General features: G+C 38.8%; 2 protein-coding genes across 4 annotated transcripts in view; one reads left to right on the top strand and one right to left on the bottom strand.

Annotated features, from left to right (window-relative positions):
* Window positions 1–5,733: 5,733 nt before the first annotated feature.
* tgm2l (transglutaminase 2, like) lies at window positions 5,734–19,106 on the bottom strand. The gene is made up of 15 exons (XM_047347054.1): window positions 18,960–19,106; window positions 17,864–18,034; window positions 13,861–14,091; window positions 13,510–13,628; window positions 11,754–11,882; window positions 11,350–11,527; window positions 11,010–11,139; window positions 9,937–10,040; window positions 9,594–9,736; window positions 9,400–9,499; window positions 9,038–9,183; window positions 8,819–8,948; window positions 8,570–8,730; window positions 7,406–7,542; window positions 5,734–7,284 (listed from the first exon to the last, which is right to left on the bottom strand). Exons 1-15 carry the CDS (start codon window positions 18,973–18,975, stop codon window positions 7,116–7,118), a joined length of 2,064 nt encoding a protein of 687 aa, XP_047203010.1. The 5' UTR covers window positions 18,976–19,106; the 3' UTR covers window positions 5,734–7,115.
* LOC124856537 (cytochrome P450 2J4-like) overlaps window positions 17,952–19,222 on the top strand; it is a 39,338-nt gene continuing 38,067 nt past the window's right edge. For 2 of the 3 annotated variants that reach the window (XM_047347084.1, XM_047347069.1), the window contains exon 1: window positions 17,952–18,070. In XM_047347084.1, the coding sequence (XP_047203040.1) occupies window positions 18,028–18,070 (43 nt within the window). In that variant the 5' untranslated portion in view covers window positions 17,952–18,027. The remainder of the gene's footprint in view (window positions 18,071–19,222) is intronic. The other variant, XM_047347090.1, reaches the window with a different exon arrangement.

Below are 19,222 nucleotides of genomic sequence, written 5' to 3'. Positions count from 1 at the left end.
TAACAAGACAGAAACAATGTAACGTAAAAATCATAATGTGTTACATGCTCAGTGATAAGATGTGATCAAAGTGAGGGTTATATCTCCCAATCAGGCTCTTTTATGTTGGATAAGAATCTCTCCCATTTTAAATTAAAGCTTTGAACTCTGTTTATTAGCCTGTATGATAGGATCTCCAATGTCAATGTCAATTTTATTTATATGGCACATTTAACAACAACACGTTTACCAAAGTGCCTCAAATAAAGGTAAACACAAACAAAATAACTACAGAAGACAAAAAACCAAAAAAAACTTACATTAACAATTGTGCCAAAGGCTGATATGGGGGGTGATGGTGCCTTCCATTCTGAGACAATAAGTTTATGCTTCTGCATCAGTGCCCTTCAAACCTAGTCATGAGTTACAACATGGATGAACATGGACTCTGAACATAATCAAAGGCCAGTATGAACTTTTCTAGAACTTTAGAAAGAAATCACATTAAGCTTCTTCCGGCTCAGCCCAGGAGGAGGAGGAGTCAGAGCTGGAAACTCTGACCAAAAAACACGTTTCCCCTTCCGTTCGCTCTCAGTCCAGGAGAGAACCACGCTTCAGCTAAAGGTCATTAAAGTCACGGGCGAGTAGCAGACCATTAACTTCGAGAAGGCATATCTCTTCAACTTGGATCCAAAGTGACTACGATCCGGTGGCTGAGTACCTGCCGATCTTTGTGCAACAAAGTCAAGTAATGATCTGCTGTTCGAGTACTTAGCGTTCATTCATAAAGTAATGATCTCCTGAGGCCTACAGAATTGACTTGTGTCCCAGAGAACTCCTCACAGCAGGTCTAATTGAAGCGGTTTTCACCCTGCCTGAAAGAGGACAGCATAGGAGCTGCCAGCTCTGCACACGTCCAGGTAGGGAGAGCTACGTAGCCGAAACGTGCCTTTGTGAAGAGCTCCGGCCACATGTGACCGGACCACATCGCCTCGCAAAACCTAGAGCCCTTTGGAATCTTTTCTTCAGAACGGTTCAGGTACGAGGTGGTGTTTTGGGCAGAGAAATTAGTTTAGGATGAAATAATCTGAATAATGTTTATTTCATGATGTTTGCTTTTGTTTGTGTTGAGAAAACTCAACTATCTACGTGTTAGCTGACTAGCTGCTCAGCTACTCATTGTTCTGTGTTGTGTTTTTAAAGTTAAGACAAACTTTATTTAAAGGGTGGTTTTTAACCAGAAAACCAGTAAACTTTAGCAAATTCCACATGTTTACCTTTGTGATGGTAGGACAGAAAGGGCAGTGAGATGCTTCCCAATAACAAACCCTTGAGTTATTGAGGAGTATACCCAAGGAACTTAAATTTAAGATTGGAGACAGCAAGAGGGTGAAAAGGTACCAAATAAAACTTAGCCACCGGTCCTTCATGACTACAGACCTGTTGCTCTGACATACCACATCATGAAGGTCCTAGGGAGACTCCTCTGTAATTTGGATTCATTGCTGACAGTTTGTTAGACCACTCTGCAACAATTCAAGTCTGCCCTGGACTCTTTTTCCCCATTACCTGTTGTGATGTAATTGCCTTCATGAGCCATTCTTTTATTTCTCTCTGGAGAAGTAAGAGGAGATCCATAGTGTGCAGATCGAAGAGGAACTGTTTGGAGACTGTTTTGAAGGAGCGAACTATCTGAATTGTGTTCCTCATCCCAATCCTGAAAATAATTTCAGATGTTCTCCTGTCAAAATACATATTTTAAAGCATCATCTGTGTCTGGCTGAAATTTCTGGTCCTTTGTCTGGTTCATTACACTATAGGTATGTTGTGGGAAGTGCAATCTGCCATTATCTGCTAGGGCAGCAGCATCATGGTCAGTGACTTAAAATAGCTCAAGAAGCTGATGAACAGGCTGGTTCTGTTCTGGGGACTTCTCCAGAAATGTCATACTTCATAAAATGAAGAACCTACCGGACAACCCTAAGCATCTTCTTCATGAGACTATGATTCGACAAATCTTCAGACAGAGGCTGTAAAACTGACCTCTACAGGAGATCCTTCTTGGCTATAGCCATGCCCATCTACAACACTGAAGAACCTTGGATAATATCAGTTATGACATTTCATTTCCCTTTGGGATTAATAAGATATTTTTGAATTGAATTGAACTAAATATATTTACTAAATACCAGTTGCTATGTAGACAGCGTCTTCTGGTTGCTATGGGAACTTGGTGACCCCATGATGCCACTCTTTGGTGCTCTTCTCTAACAGTGAGCGTTGGAGATGTTTTAACTCCCTCCACCGTCCTCCTCATTGTGCATCTTGATATTAGTCCGTCTTTGTCCAACCTTATTTTTCACAATTTCAGTCGCTTCAAACTTGTAGGTATTTTTCACTTTCTTTTAAATCCTAGTATGATTTATAAAGATCAACACACATCTACCCTTACTTCAATGTCATGTTCCCTTATCTTTCCCATGTTGATGAGTGGCTAAGAGAAATGGGCCTCTGTGTCATAACTGTCGCAGAGACAAAGGAAGTCATCGATTACTACTTAAAAGTTGGTAGACACTGATCAATTTAAGACAGTCAGGTGCAAATATAAATATTCTTATGTTTATGTTGTGGGATTTTTGGGGTACCAAAATGCATGGCACCGCTGATTTTGAAAAACATTATATTCTAAAATGCGAAAATAAATGTAAGGTTGGGTTTTTCTGCATCTTCAGTGTGAGATTATGTTACTGTAATGAAATATGACATTGTTTTGGGGAGTGCCAGTATACAGTATGCTGACTCTAAAAGATGGAAGATGAGCAGAAAACACATAAAGAGGGTCAAAGCAACCACAAAAAACTTCCAAACACACACACACACACACTCTTGTTTTGCTATATGTAGTGAGGACCATGTGTTGACTCCCATTGATTTTCAGTCATTTTCAACACTTTCTATGCCCTAACCCTGACAATAACCCTAAACCTAACCATTACCAGTGCATGCCTAACCCTAACCTTAATCTAAAGTCAATTCACACCTTAGTTCTAAACCTAACCGTTAGCAAAATAGGTTGTGAGGACCAGCAAAATGTCCTCACTTTGGTACAAACGGTCCTCAATTTGATGGTGAAATCGGGAAAATGGTTCTCACTGTGATGCCAAGACAGGAACACACACACACACACACACACATACAAAACCTAACTTCAGAGAGAGAAAACAAGCACAAAGGGAGGGACACCCACACCCGCTGCTGTGTGTGAAGAAGGTGAAACTTTGCAGATTGCAGATTTGAGACACACCTTTTGATCGTATCTATCCTGAAATTCCCACGACTTCCATGTAATTTTGTTCTGCAGGTTTATTTAAACTGAAGAGTTAATTCTGACAGCAGCTCAGCAAATTTAGCAGAAAGAATGTTATTTATACAAACTGAGTAACATATAAAGGTAGCTGGGAGGGGGGTTTAGAACCTCCCACCATGCAGTTCTCTTTTTAGCTAAGTGGGCATTCTGCCACCTGTGCCACCAACAATCCTGGACTTACTGCAGAAGCTGCCAGGATCAGAGAACATGGCTGCTGGTGACAGATGCTCTCCTTTGTTTAGCTTGCCTCCAACAGCAAATCCCCCACTGATATTATTCTTTGTGCGTTTTCGTCATTTTATTTGTTGTCATAGCAACTCCCTTCTCAGCAACACATGATCTTGCGCTACATCTCTTGGTTATGCCCAGAAACTTGCGGGACTGCCTGGATGATAACAAAGAGCTGACCTGAGACAAACCAAAACAAGAACAAGAGATCAAATTATCTCCACGTGGTGTCTTTAAACTCTGTAAGACAGCTTCAAGCTTTTATCCACTTAAATAAATCACAAACACTGAAGTGTTCAGTTTGTTTTCTACATTCTCATCACCGTCACTGCCAACCTGTTTCTTGATCTTCAACAGTGAATGCAGCTAGGCTCCAGATGCATCATTCTTCTGCCAAGCCTGGATACATATCCCACAATCCACTTACCCAAATTAGTTCTGTTCCAATCTAATTTCTTAATACCTATGTTTTTCTTTCTCTGCCCTTTACTGTTGTGCAGCACAACGGGAAGAACACATTGATTACAGAATCAGTCCTATAATATCGTGGTTACTGGTTGAAGAGGACCCACACCCAGAGCACAGGCAGGGAGGAGCATGAGAAAAGTTACATTTATTAAAACTAAAGAGACCAAACTTACAAAACCCAGAGAAGAACCACAATAAGGAAACCAAATACAGAGACTGACAGGGTAGATTAGACCGTCACTGGTTGTCAGTTACTGCCACACAATAGGATGCTGTAAAATTCTGCCGACATCTCACATTTGACCTGTCGCTCTACCCACCTTGCAGTGGTCATTTTATGGAACACACGCAAACGCTTGAGATAAGGAGGTATACTATAATTGTCATGGTTTAGAGTAATTTTTCATGTTTTTTGTGTTGTATTAAGAATTATACAGTATTAGTTGTAAAAAATGAAACAATTATTAATCATAAAAAAGATTATAAATGTTCATGACCGTTCTAACTGCTTTGAAAACTATCAGATACGTATCCAATTTAGTACCACATATGAAAGCGGCACAATTCGATTTTTTGGAGGTGAAAAGAATGGAAACGGGCCATTCTGATTGCCATGAAAAAGTGCGACATCGGTCCCATATGGGCAAAAATGTTGGATTTGGGCCGTATTTGCCTGCATGTGAACGTAGCCTAAATGAGTGCATAAAAGAAACACAGTAATCATGAAACCATAACTGAACCAAAAACAAGAACTTCTCAAAACCAAAACAAAAGGATCTACAAAGATGAATACAAAATGATTGAAAATGACAAACCAAAAACAGCTTCTTAACTGTAGTCAGGTTAGGAGGTTAGCCCAAACATCCATTTCATCAGCTACACTCTCTAGCTTGTTCTGGGGTAGCCCTAGTTGTTCTCAGACCAGGAAGGATATATACTGTACTCCTCTAATAATTCCCTGACTGCCCCAGGAGTCTCCATACAGTGGGCCTTGTTTGGAAAACCTCTGAAGGTAGGCATCCAGGAGGCATCGTGATCAGGGAGCAGAAACCACTTCAGCTAAAGCCTTTGTGGACGAGTAGCAGCTCCACTATCCACAATCAAAATAAAAGATATTTTCCTTAAATCCACACGATTTAACAAACTGTTCTCCATCGTTCTCTGTTAATGACTCTCACTTGGACATAATTTTGTTTTTCAAACAGTTGAGAACAAAATTATGTAATTTAGCCTAAATGTCAGGAAACCAGTGAAAGTCATATGCTGCCCTCCAGTGGCTGTATAACTGAATGACATGTTGTAAAGTATCCCAAGTAGACAAATAGATAATGGTGGCTCTTTGCAGAAATATTTATTCTGCTGTAACAGCTTAAAATTGAGGTGAATATCTCTTAATGACACATCAGGATTTGGTTAAGGACCTCAGAGCAGGATAAACATCAGTTCAGCCTGTCTTATCGTTTTTTCCGTTGAAGCCTCTGACATGTAAAAGTGACACATTTCTGAGCAGCTAAAAAAAGCAGTAGAGCACAGTGACAAAGAGTGCCTGACCCAGATAAGGAGCCTAAAAAAAGGACTGAAGATGGACCGAACTCAGGAGATTGGGTGAAGATGCATATTCAAAAGACAGAAATGAGAAAGAAAAGACAACATGTGCAAAAGCAGGAACAAAGTTGGACATAGATGCATGGTAAAAGTAATCATAAGTGAGCTTTTACTTCATCGTGTTACAGCTGTGTACCCGTGATTATGACATGTTCACAGAAGAAATGACTCTCCAACTGAGGCTGAATAAATTGCAAAAAACATTTCTGGATGTTTCCGGTTTGGCTAAACCATGACAGCATGGCTCTACAAAGTGTAAATACAACCATCAATAGGTCATGTTTTCTGAACTGAACAAAAGCAGTACAGATATGGTACAGTTAATCTGCCTGAAAAAAAATTATTTAAATTTCATTGAGAAAATCTTCTTCTTTGTTTTCTTTATTCATCAATTTATCATTCAGTGACGTCTTGGAAAAGCCTAGACAAATACAACAAATGGTTACAAAACAGAAACCAGTAAGAAAACTTGATAATACTTGTTAGAAGCTTAAAATGTTTTAAAAAATAGACCAACTCAAAGCAGTGCATAAGCCTTGCTCTGGAGAAGACTAAAAGTCAATGGAAGCAGGTAAAACGTGAAGCTGCAAGATGTGAAACTACTGGTGGATGGGTTCAAGGGTCAGCCAGTCAAAGGAAAGGGCAATGCACAAGAGATTTGATGGAGGAGACAAATGCTTTTAAAAAAAAAAAATATATATATATATATATATATATGTATGTATAGAAACCTAGGGATTAGAAACACCACAGATAAAACAATATAAGAATATGTTTTCAGATGGGGTTAGATTGTCAGATTAAAAGTAAAACCTATAAGCAGATATTAAACATACATTTCATTAAGCCCACATTTCTGTGTTAAAATGTTTTTCATAGCTCTGATTTAATATTCTAATCTTAAATATCATGCTTTCATTAGTTGTGAGCAGAAAATCATCATAGTTAACAGCGAAAAGGATTGAAAACATCAGCCTGTGTGTCATAATGTGTGTAACTTAGTGAACTAAATGAACTTTTAAATAGTATTCTAATTTATCGCATATGACTGTTTATACTTTTCATAAAAAGAAAGTACAACTCTTTTAAGTATGTTGAACATAGCCAGGTTGTTTGGTTTGAATTACATTTTTACAAACTTTTCCATCTTTAATATTTTATGGTATGGCAGAACATCTGAGGAGGGACTTTGTGCCGCTGAAGTTGCTGAACTTGCTTTATTTATACAATAAAACCCTAAAATATGCAAAAGGTCTACCTTCTTTTTACCATGATTTTAAGCCATACTAATACTAGACGAGTGGTCAAAGTACAAACCAAGTCAATTTTCAATGATAAGGTCTATATAGGGTGTTTCAGTGGGTCCAGCTGTTCTACACTGTAACATATAAGTGAAACTCCCATTGGTTCTCCTACTACAAGATGTTATGGTTTCCATCAGCCCAAGAGTTATCTAAAAACGTCCACTTTACGCAGGGATCATATTCCTGTATTTCTTTCGAACAACCACGGAGGCGACTCCCTTGACGTCCTTGAGCCTGTCAGAGTCAAAGTCCACCAGAAGGGTCCTGACCCCGGTCCTCATCGGTGTGAAGGAGATCTTCACTGACACCTTCTGGCGTGGAGAAATAACACCCCTGAAAAAACAACAGGTATGATTTTATGGTGAATTGAGGATGAATATTGGATATTTTGAGGTTGAAGTAATATCAGTGAGGGTTAAATCTGCTTCCATTTTAATCTATCCTTGTTACTTACTCAACATAGATCTGAGTTTCCGACAGCAGGCCGGCCCCCTCCAGAGTGAACACACCACCAGTCAGGGGGACTGGCAGAGGATTTGTGAAGGAGATATAAGCGGTCAACTGTTCCCAAACAAAAGCCTTTCCAAGAACCTTGGAGACAGAACAGAGAGTATTTTCTTCTCTATTGTTTATATAAAAATGTATTGATCACATGCTTTACTCCATTTGTAATTGTCCTGATACATACAGAACCTTGGAAAAGTATTTATAGTTTTTAAAAAGCTTCGCATTTGACCATGATAGAACCACAATCTTCAATGTATTCCACTCGGATTTTGTGCTGTAGACAAACCCAATGTTAATGGTTTTAAAAACAGTTTAAGAATGTTTGACAAACAAAAATCTGAAATGTGGAGATTTATTTATTGTTTCTGGCCTCAGAGGTTTGTTAGAGAACATGAGAGCAAAACAGCATCATGAAGACCAAGGAACACAGCTGACAGGTCTGGGAGAAAGTTGTGGAGAGGTTTAAAGCAGAGTTAGGTTCTACTACAATATCACAAGCTAAGAACATCTCACAGAGTTCTGTTCAATCCATTATCTGAACATGGAGAGAGGATGGACCAACTGCAGACCTACCAAGACATGACCGTCCACCTAAGCTGACAGACCGGCCAAGGAGAGCATTAATCAGAAAAGAAGCCAAGAAGCCCATGGCAACTCTGGAGGAGCTGCAGAAACCCACTGCTCAGGTGAGAGGACCCAATGACAAGACAACTATTACATGTGCACTCCACAAAACTGTGCTTAATAGAACAGTGTTAAGAAAAATATTTAGTAAAATTGAAGCAATAAGAAGTTCTGCTTGCAGTTTTCCACATGCCATGTCGAGCAATATGCTCTGGTCAGTTTGGGACTGAAACTGAATGTTTCACCTAATGGAAAATGAACTGTGTGTCAAATAACTAGGACTGCACATCGTTGCGTTTATCTTTTACATAAAATATCTTGAAATTACGTTAGAATTTGTGGTTTTTTAATGTGTAAAATGTGAATAAACTGTTTTGCAAAGCACTGAATATATGTTAATGTTTCTGACTTTTATACACTATATTTGAGACAAACGGAGGTGTCTTTGCTTGCTTAGCTTTGTCCCACCTCTTCATTGTGCACTCACCTTAATGTGGAGCTCAGGCATGTTCAGTGGGATGTCAGCCACAGCCATTACAGCCAAACTGTCCCCCTGAGCTTCAGCAAGTGCTTTCACCCTGATCAGATTATGCTCAGAGACACATTTGGAGTAGTCCTCATAGCGGAAATGCAGCACTTCTTTATGAGCTAAACACACAGAAGGTAAAAAGGGAGAAATATCAGACCCTGTGGCAGGACTACTGATTTTATTCGTCTGCATCAGCAGTCTGCTGACCCTTCTGAGCCGACACAGTCACATTGTTCTTCTGCCTCTGGCACTCCCCCTGGTGGAGTGAGTTGTAAGTGACAGCTATGGCGTGCACTGTCAGCTGAACATTAGTATCATCACATCCTTCATTCGTCACCTGTGAACACAGGAGATACATCATCTCATACACTGACAAACTAAAAAAAATACAGAAGAAAAACAAAACTAAACCCTATCACTTTGTACCTCAAGAATCACATCAAAGTTTGTTCCAAACACAGGGTTAGGATGCTTAATCAACAGGTTTAGCCTTGGTGGTGCTACCGTCCCATCGGTATGATGGGTGACCCTGCGTCCTGCCTTCTTATAAACCTCTCTCTCTTCTTTAGAGCCTGCAAAAAAACAAACATATATATCACTGACTGAAAATTCAGTCAAAAACTCAGTCAATGAAAACAGAAAAAGAATGAAAACAGTTATATACCACCGTGCCAAGTCTGAGGCATCATTGTGATACTAAATGTTTGGTTTTAAGATCAACTGCAATAAATTAATATCAGGTTTAGATTTTTATAAATGGCTTCTTTTTGTTCTGCTCTGCCACTGACCTTCAGGGTACTTGTAGAGCAGAGTGACGTCTTCTCTTCCATTGCCATAAATGCTTTTGGTGCTGATGTTCCTTCCCACGGATCTTTGGTCCACACGGATCTGTCACAGCAACCACAGCAGCTTTCTTCATTAACCTGTTTCATTCTTCCAGCTAAAATGGCTTTTTAAATTTTTATTAACTATCAGTGAAAACCTTCTGCTTCTGTCCGCCTGGTAGGAACCTCCAGTAGATGATATCAGCGTTCACCTCAGCAAATATAAACGGAGCGTCATACTTCACTCCCAGATTTCCCTCCTTGATCGCCGACACTGGACATGGACCACAGCAAAACGCCCCTAAAAAAAATAATACTATTTTATTTTAAGGTAACTTTTGCAACAATATGTGTTTTTGGGCAATTAGTGTTTTGGAAACTCATCGCATTCAATTGAATTTCTGAAAAACATCTCAAAATTCATCACATCAAAAAAGTCTGAGGTTACACTGCTTATAATTTTTAGAATCACATGAGTTAAAGAAGAGATCAGAAAGATACCATCACTGAGTTCTTGAGGCGTGGGGTCCAAAACCTGCCAACCTTCATTTCCTTTTGGGAGATCATCTCTCCTCATCCAGGACTCGACCCAACAGTGGAAGTTCCTATAACCAAAGAAGGACAAAAAACATCTTAAACCATCAGATGGATTCAATCAAATCATTCCAAAGGCACAGCTACTATAAAACATTAACAGCTACAGTCCCCCCCCCCCCCCCATGATTTATTAAACATCTTATTGAACAACATTTCAGCAACACCTCTCAATAGTTGATTTCTGTCCTAGTCAGTCTCTAAATAGTTGTGGAATAATTTTGACACACTCTGATATGCTTGTTTGAGCATTATGCACAGCTCCAGGTTTGGAGAAAATCAAACATCTCTACTTTGGTCTCATGTGTCCACAGGACACTGTTCCAGCAGTCTTGTGATACATTCAGACACACCATTGGAAACTTTGATGCTTCATATTTTAATTTTCCAAACAAGCCATACTTGTTCAGTCTTGTCATGCACATGCTAACTAACACTTAAAATACTAACTGATGCCTATAGAGTGTTGTTTTATTTTATCTCAACATTGCATGGTCTGACATTGGGGTGAATGTGGTGGGATGCTCACCCTTAGGAAGGTTGGCCACAGTTGTACATTTGAAGGTACTGAATCTCTCTGTGTGAATGACTTCCAATCAGCAGTTGCTTCTCGTAGGTCATTGCTGGTGTATTTCCTCTTTGGCATTGTGTTAACACACATATTTTTGATCCAAAGTAGCAAATTGGTCAGATAAGACTGGAGCAGCGCCATCTACTGATTGAATCTTTAATTTTGCAACATTGCTCACGCTTGATGACTGGTAAGTAGCACTTTGCTGCTTTATGCTCTCTATTTCTTTAAAAGGCACTAAAAGTGAGCTTAGATTTATAGACACTTAAATCAATATAGAGTAGCATGTGATATTTTTCTTTGGTGGAACACTGATCTGGTTTCAAGAACCTTTGATGTCCTCATTAATAAAACCATAGAAATAATAAAGGGTACACAGTCTAAAATGAAGGATAACATTTGATCTAACCAGCTGCTGTCGTTCTTTTCCTCTCTGCTCTCAAAGTTCTCCACAAAGTCTATGGAAAGGTTCCCATCCACATCATGGGCTGAGAAGAAGTTGGTTATGAGGCGTGTTGGGATTCCCAGACAGCGAAGAACTATGAAGAAAATCACATCTCAATGTGGTCACTTTTTCTTCCTTATTTTCTTTTGAACTTAGTCGCTTTTATCTGTCAGGTAGACATGTTCACATTCACTATAAAAATGTTGAAGATTCTGAACTATAATCATGTGGAAGACATGTAAATGAATTTCTTTTGTTATAGATTGCTACAGACCCTTTAAATAAAACCAGTGAAAACAATTACCTGTACATGCAACACCTGCAAACACCCAGCACTGGCCATATTTGACTGCTTTGATGCCATCTTTGCTCCACTTTCTGAGGATGGGAACGCTGCCGGTCCATCGATTTGGTGCGACTCCATCAAGGTATGGTTGCTTCCAGCGCCCAATCAATACACCCCTGTCACCATTGGCATTCACCTGTACAGGTGGAAAAGACATCTTAAAATTTGTAAAAGGTTCCAAGTTTATATTACCTCCCCTGAACATATTTTCATTCTTAATAAGATCTTTATAAAATGATTTCTGCTGGGTAATATATTTAAAACGAAGCCCCCTCAATCCAATGGTGGTCATGTTGTAGACCTGAATCCATGTGTTTTTCTGTGCAGACAAAATGTTTCCAGATCAGAGAAGAATTCCTCACCATTGCAGTGATAATCCTGCTGATGTAGACAGGATCAGATCTTCTCTCAATGTCCATCTTGAAGTTCTGCAGAGCTTCTTGGGAATTGTCCAGGACTTCAAAACAAATGTCCATCACAAAGTCCTCAAACTTGAAAAGACACAGTGGGGAGAGAAATTAAAAGGAAAACTATTTGTCAAATATATTTCTCTAGCCCTACTTAACCTTCCGATCCAAGAATAAAAATTCTCACTATGGAAAATTCCATTATGTTGGAGGATTTGGTCAGCAACACAAAAATATATTTGACATATTGATATTTGAGGATTTTATTACATTTTAAAATAAAACACAGAGAATACTGGATGACCAGGATGTGTTTGGAAGGGGTTTCTCAGCCAACTAAAGTGACACAATGACCTGAGAGATTTTGTTTCAATGACTTTACACCCTTTATATTTATTTAAACTTTTCCATTATGAAGTTCATAATTTTTTTTTTATATTAAATTATTACTTTGATTGTTTAATGAAGCTTTCACACTTTGTTTCAACCTAAATTATTTTCCTACATGGAAAATATTGATCACAGCACTTCCTGACAAACCCCAATTTGTAAGGAATATTTTTAAAATAATAAAAAGGGTCATAAAAGGACAGGCCATTATAGCTCACAGCAACACACAAAATATAGCTTAAACAGATAATTGTGAATAGAACCTCAAAGATAAATAACACTAAAATTTGGTGAGAAAAAAATATAAGTGATTTTGAAATATTTGCTTGATTCACGTTGCAAACAGGATTCAAACCAAAGAAACAATTCACACTAAATGCACACCCAGTAATTGGATGAAGGATGTGCAAGTTCAGGTCAATTCAGTTGTAAAACTAATGCATTTTGATGGCCTCTTCACACTGTAATAAGACCACATTACAACGCATACCAATCTTTTGTGCATGGGACCTGGCCGTAGCTCTATATATATTGACATGGAGTTTGTAGACCATTCAGTTGCTTGTTGTACTCCTATTGGTTGCACCAAGAGCAGTGGGAGAGAGAGCACTTCAACAGCTTACTTGGAGCACTGCCAGCCTGATGGGGCATTCAGACCAGCATGGCCAGTCTTGCTTTATATTCTATGAAGATCATCTTAAGCCTGATGGATGAGCTGCGACTGCTGCTGCTGAGTTTCTTTACACTCAGGACCTAGAAATGTTGCCATCATGATAATGAACCACCATGAAATCTCTACAGAAAGTGTGCATGCTCAAAACAGTTGGAAACTGTAACATTCCCTCATGTAAAAAGGCAACCCAACTGCGTTTTTAATCTATCCTCCAATGCCTCTCCAAAACCCTGCAAAGACCATGTGTGTTCTGGTTGATTTTTATTTCGTGTCTTAATCCGGTGTATAGGAGGCCAAAGATGTTTTCTTTTTTTTCTTTGGATGTTTTAGGGAATGTCTCTCGAATTTGGTTCTGAAACAGTGATATCTTAAAGAACATATGTGACTTGTGCGACTGTTTTTTGGATTATTCTAAGAAAGGACAAGTCCTGTCTTTCTTCCTGTTTGTTTGGTTTGGTTGCATTCCGACATGTCTTGTCCAGATGTCTCTACTCTCCAACAAAGAGATCCAGCCTCAACCTCTGAGTCTCCGCTGACACACCACTGTGAAAAGTCTCACATGCCAAACTCTGTCCTGACAGAGGAACACAAAAAGTGATTCAACTCATTCACACAATAAATATCTGTGCACGTGTGTGGATGTGCTACCTGTCCGTAATTCCAGGGAATGTTTCTGATGTAATCCCAGGTCCCCATGAATATGACCCCATCTTCGTTCATGACGTACTCGTGGAGCAGTTTCTCATCAGGCAGGTAGACAACATCATCTGATACACAGACAAACATAAAACAAATAGAGCAAGAATTCAGCACAGATCAATGTTGCTACAAAACATCATTTAAACATTAACATGTAGGATTTCTTTTAAATAATTTCAAATATTTTTGTCTTTTAATCATGTGGGTTATGCTTCAACATGTTCGTAGTTGATTATGGATGTGTTTGACTAACAAAAATACAGTTTCCTATAAATTTGTTCTGCAGGAAGCATCCTTTACCTTTACACCACGGGTTAAACAGCAGGTGGAAGTCGATTTCATTCACTTTCTCTACGATGCGTCCATCCAATGACATTAGCAGCACGGACAGATAATACTGTCCGATGATAGCGTCTGCTGGACTGTGCAGAGTCAACAATATTTCACTCTGAGCCTCCTGCTGGTTAAACCACCACTTGTCTCCGGTCCCCCGCTGCCTCTGAACTTTAATCACCACCTCGTCTCGTTTACCTAAAAAACAAAATGTTTATGGATTAAAAAATAAAACTCAATGTTGCAATCGGCGCTTGATAATCCTTTTTCTTATAATCCAGAAGATGGTTTGCAAAATATATTTTAAAATCTACATAAATAAATAGTTTTCATTGTGAAAAAGATGTAATAGCTTCTCGCCTTATTTGAAGTTAATGTAAATAGGAGGCCTCGACTGTAAATCTGTGAAAAATGGGTGTTGTATTGTGTTACAGCCAATTGCTTTGCCAAATCCTACAACTATTGGGTGCGGGAAAAAAGCTTTAGACACCTTCATGTTTGTTAGGTCAAGATGACCATTTTCCCAGTCTTACCAAACAACTGATAATTGTCAAAAGCTCTGGCAGCCAGTCTGCCTTGATGATCAAACCAAGCCTGCCAGTACAGATAAAATGGCCCCGTCTTTGTTGCAAGGCTTTGATGGTGCTGAGATTAAAGTTTAGGTCTGACTAAATTCACAGAAAAACTGGGTTTCCAGACTTGCTTCACGGAGGACAAAAATGCAGCTCAGGCAAGACAAGAGCCAGGAAAGGAGGCTGTGAGCATACCATGTTTGTCTTCTTATTGACACTGGAATTTAAAGGAAGATAACCTTACTGTTTCTCAGACTGCAAAACAACCCAACAGCTGCATATGAGACTGAAATGTTAAAAGGGAACATCCTGTTCTCTGTCTTTGTGCCATTTTAGGATCATCCCTTCAAAATTACCTTGCAGTTTCATGTAAAGTTTCAGCTCCACTGTCTTGCAATATGACAAACCCACCCCAAAAAACTAAAGTTCATCACTGTATCTATAATAGTCCAAAGGCTGTTGTGATTTCTTGTTTAAAATAAGTACTGAAAACTCAGCACAGGTCAGTAAATATTAATGATGAAGTAATAGTAAATGATCAAGATCATGAAGGTATAGCTTTGAAGAATTATTATTAGAGCTAAGAAAGCACAGTTTATGTACACTGGACACTTTATTAGGTATACCTTGCTTATACCAGGTTGGACCACTGAGATTTTAGTCCATATTGAAATGAAGCTGCTGCAGATTTTTAAGCAGTACATCTAGATGTGAATCCCCTGCTCAACCACATCCCAAAACTGCTCTTTTGAATTGAGATCTGAGGGCAGTGGAGGCTGTTGGACCAGTGTCAAGTCCGAACCTGCAACCACTTCTGCCATTGCGACCACGGCTCCTTCTGCATCAGAGGCTGCAGCCCCAGTTGATCTGTGTGCTCCCCTCTCAATTGTCTTTACCAGCACGCTTCTCTGAAGAATCAGGAGACAGTAGAGCTTTTCCAACTCAATGTGCTTTACATTTCGAGCTGAACTCTGTACAAATAAATACAAAACTACATTGTTGATAATTTCATAATCTTTAGAATAAACATATTTAGGTCTGTGTGGGTATTGCCATGTTTGACTGAAAATAATCTCAGAAATTGGGGAATGTATTTAGTCCTATACTTATTTAAGGATTACAATGTTTGTTACTAACATTCTACATTAGCTTGTTTCTGGCAGGAGGCAGTCTGTGTGTGTGTGTGTGTGTGTGTGTGTGTGTGTGTGTGTGTGTGTGTGCACACCAGACTCGGCTCTGAGGGTGAGTGACTGGGGTCTGTCACCCCCAGGGCCGGTAACGAGGGGCGGCCGGGCCGAGGACTTGTAACATAATATCTATCTCTTTAGTTTGTATAAAAATAAATATTTAGGAAATGTAAAATGGGGAAACATTGATTAATTGATAAGTAGTATAATACTTAAAGATGAACAGGATTGATTTCTGATTAAATAGGAATTAATTTAATGGTTGGATGAATTAATTGAATGTTTACTAAAAGGCTGGGTTGTTTATTACCAGAATTGATTATCTTCAAAGATTTTACATAGAAAGATAGAGTGAAGTTATGAAGTAAAATACTATTAATGAGAAATGCAATACTTTTTCATCATAAGGTATCTGAATAGCAAGTTAATCATTTAAAAATCAAAATATTTCAATGGCTTTGATGGCTTTTTTCATTGTTGATTTTCTAAACATCTTTACTGTGTAAATGAACACTAATGAAGCATCTTTAGCCTTCTTTAGAGTAAATATAGTGGGAGCATTAGACACGGCTGTACAACAGAGTGCAGGTCTTAGACTGTTATTGAACTCAATGTGCTGTTTAGTAATGTTTATGTAAGTGGCTCTTACTGACCTGCCACAAACTCGTGATTTAATGGCGTCGACTGATTGTCTCTCTGGGAAATGGAGAGGAGTTCATTGCTTATCTTCTGTCTTGATAAGTTCCAGGCGTTGAGAGACAATGCTAAACTATTACACTCCTTACTTGTAGCACAAATTTGCAGATTCCTGTATGTTTCCGCACCCTGTATATGTAATAAGGGTTACTCACGTAGAATACAAGTTAACATTTATCTATTTGACCAAAGACAATGTGAAAGAAAAAAACAAACCCTAACAGAGAAATGATGTGTGGCTCATATATATACAGTACTGTGCAAAAGCTTGAGGAAGGTGTGACAAAATGCTGTAAACAAAGAATGCTTTCAGAAATATAAATGATGACCGAAGTTTATTTTTATCAATTTACTAAATGCTAAGTGAGCGAACCCAAACATACAGCCAAAGTCATTCAGAACTATCTTAAGCATAAAGAAGAACAAGCATTACTGAAAATAATAGTATGGCCCCCACAGAGCTCTGATCCCAACATCATTGAGTGTGTCTGGGATTACATGAAGAGACAGAAGGATGTAAGAAAGCCTCCATCCACAGAAGATCTGTGGTTAGTTCTCCAAGATGTTTGAAACAACCTACCACCTGAGCTCCTTCAAAAACTGTGTGCAAGTCTACCTAGAAGAATTGATGCTGTTTTAAAGGCAAAGGGTGGTCACACCAAATTTGATTTGATTTAGATTTATCTTTTGTTCATTCACTGCATTCTGCACTTCCATTTTTGAAAGCAATCGTTGTTTACAGCATGTTTTCACACCTGCCTAAAACTTTTGCACAGTACTGAAATCTATCTATCTATAGATTTTATGGTGTGCAAAATGGCACATTTTGATGGTACACAGGGTAAATGTCAAGACCTTGTCATATGCAGAAGAAGTCCTGCAATGGAAAACAGCACTTTAACTTGACCAAATTGCCATTTATGAGGTAAGAAATACCTATTTGGCACAGTTTTGGCTAAATTGTGCCAAAATGCCAGCTCTGCCTGGCACATTGCCGACTCAAACGTTTGTGAAACAAATATACTTTAACTGATTCAGTCTAAATTTTCTTTGTATGATCACAAACAAATCAGACATAGTAACAATTGCAATAGTGATACCACTGGGAAAATATTGTTTCTGTCTAACCCTTACCAAATGGTCGCATTTAGACTTTATAATTGTGCAGCTATACTTGTTTTATTTCAGTAATCTAATTTCAGGTGGAAATTGCTTCTAAAATCCTTAGAGCCTAACAGGTTAAGAAACAAAAGTGTGAATTCAAAACTCCTTAGTTTCTTGTTAAAATTTGTATTTTCAAGGTATTTTTCTCACAATAAGAATAAAGTATAAACTGAACCATGTTACTTGGTAAATAACTTCTTCAATCAGAGTGAAAACAAAGGCATATTTCAAGCTAAATAAAGATGCGCAAGGATAAATGTTTTGCCTATAAATTGTTTTTTTGTTTTTTTATCTCAAAGCTTAATGACTGATGATCTCAGTCGTTGCTCTGATCATTCAGTGTGTGCTTACCGAGGCGCAGGACCAGCTCCAGCTGGTGTTTGTGGGGTAGAGAGTCCGAGAGCTGCACAGTTATAGAGAAGGGCTGACCTCTGCGAACAATCAAGCGCTCCCGATCGATCTCCCTGGTGCGGTGAAACAAGTTGTTTTCATGGCTTCTCAAGTCCACATCGACAATGAAACCTGATCAGAACCAACAGAGAAAAAGATCCACTGAGAGTAAGCTCACTCATTTTTTAAAATCATTTTATAGATTACAAGTAACATGCTGTGATGCATTTTTTTCTTTACCAAAATAGGAAAGCACTTGTTTACACTTGGATGAAAGTGGACTAATGTAAGTTCAGTCCATAATCAGGATTAGCAGATTCCAATGGATCAATTGTGGGATGGTGTGTGGTAGATTTTATTTGAATGCAGCTTTTCAACCAATTAGAAAATATTCTGATTACATTGTCTCATTATTCTCAACCCAAAGCTGTTTATTTTGCCTCAAAGCCTAGAAAAAGGCCAGTGCAGGGTTGGTGTGCTGTTGGGTCATATCCAATCAGTACTTGAATTCTCCAGTACTTTGGTCAGCTGCTATTTTTAAACCCACTTTATCAATAGGTTTGGCACAGATGTATCTTTTTGCCAATGTTTCAATTTGAATGCATTTATAAGTGTGTTCTTGCTGATGTTTCTATGGTATTCAACTGAAATCTGCAGAACTAATGTTGGGATGTTTTGGGTTATCTAAACAATCACATGATAGCCTGCTCTTGACTCATTTGTGCATTCTCCCAATTTGAAATAAATCAAATCTAAAAGCCATTTCATTTTTCAAAATCAATTGAAGAATTTTACAACCAGTCAACATGTGGAATAAAGACTAAAGACTAACTCTGAAGGACACTTGGTGAACCTAACCATACTTCAGGTCACCGTCCTCAGAGCCAGATCTGAATTAAAAGCTGTTTTTGCATTTGTTGCAGGAATGGGGTTGGTCATCTCACACTGACATGTAGACTCATAAATCTGAAATGTTTTTCACACAGAGCACAATCTCCCTCTGAGGTTTCCTAATGTGCAGCAGATACATCATTATAACAGCAATGTGATCACTTACTGTTTTGTCGAGCCATCACAGGTATTTTTCTCTGGTTTAAATGTTGCTCAGGGTGTCTTCACAGTCCTCATGTGTCCAGATGCATTAGGAATTTATACAGAAGAGGGCCGACCCTCCCTTCTCCCTGACACACACTCCGTCCTCAACACTCAACCTTAGTTCCCTCTTTGACCTCTGACATCACTTCTCTGCTGAGCTCCTCTACGGGTGTGTGTAGCGGTTTCTCACTTTCACTTCCCCTGACACACAGGGGTCTTTAAGTT

Source organism: Girardinichthys multiradiatus, chromosome 2, assembly GCF_021462225.1.
Source record: "Girardinichthys multiradiatus isolate DD_20200921_A chromosome 2, DD_fGirMul_XY1, whole genome shotgun sequence".
Classification (NCBI taxonomy): Eukaryota; Metazoa; Chordata; class Actinopteri; order Cyprinodontiformes; family Goodeidae; genus Girardinichthys; species Girardinichthys multiradiatus.
This window is presented reverse-complemented; position numbering and strand designations above follow the sequence as displayed.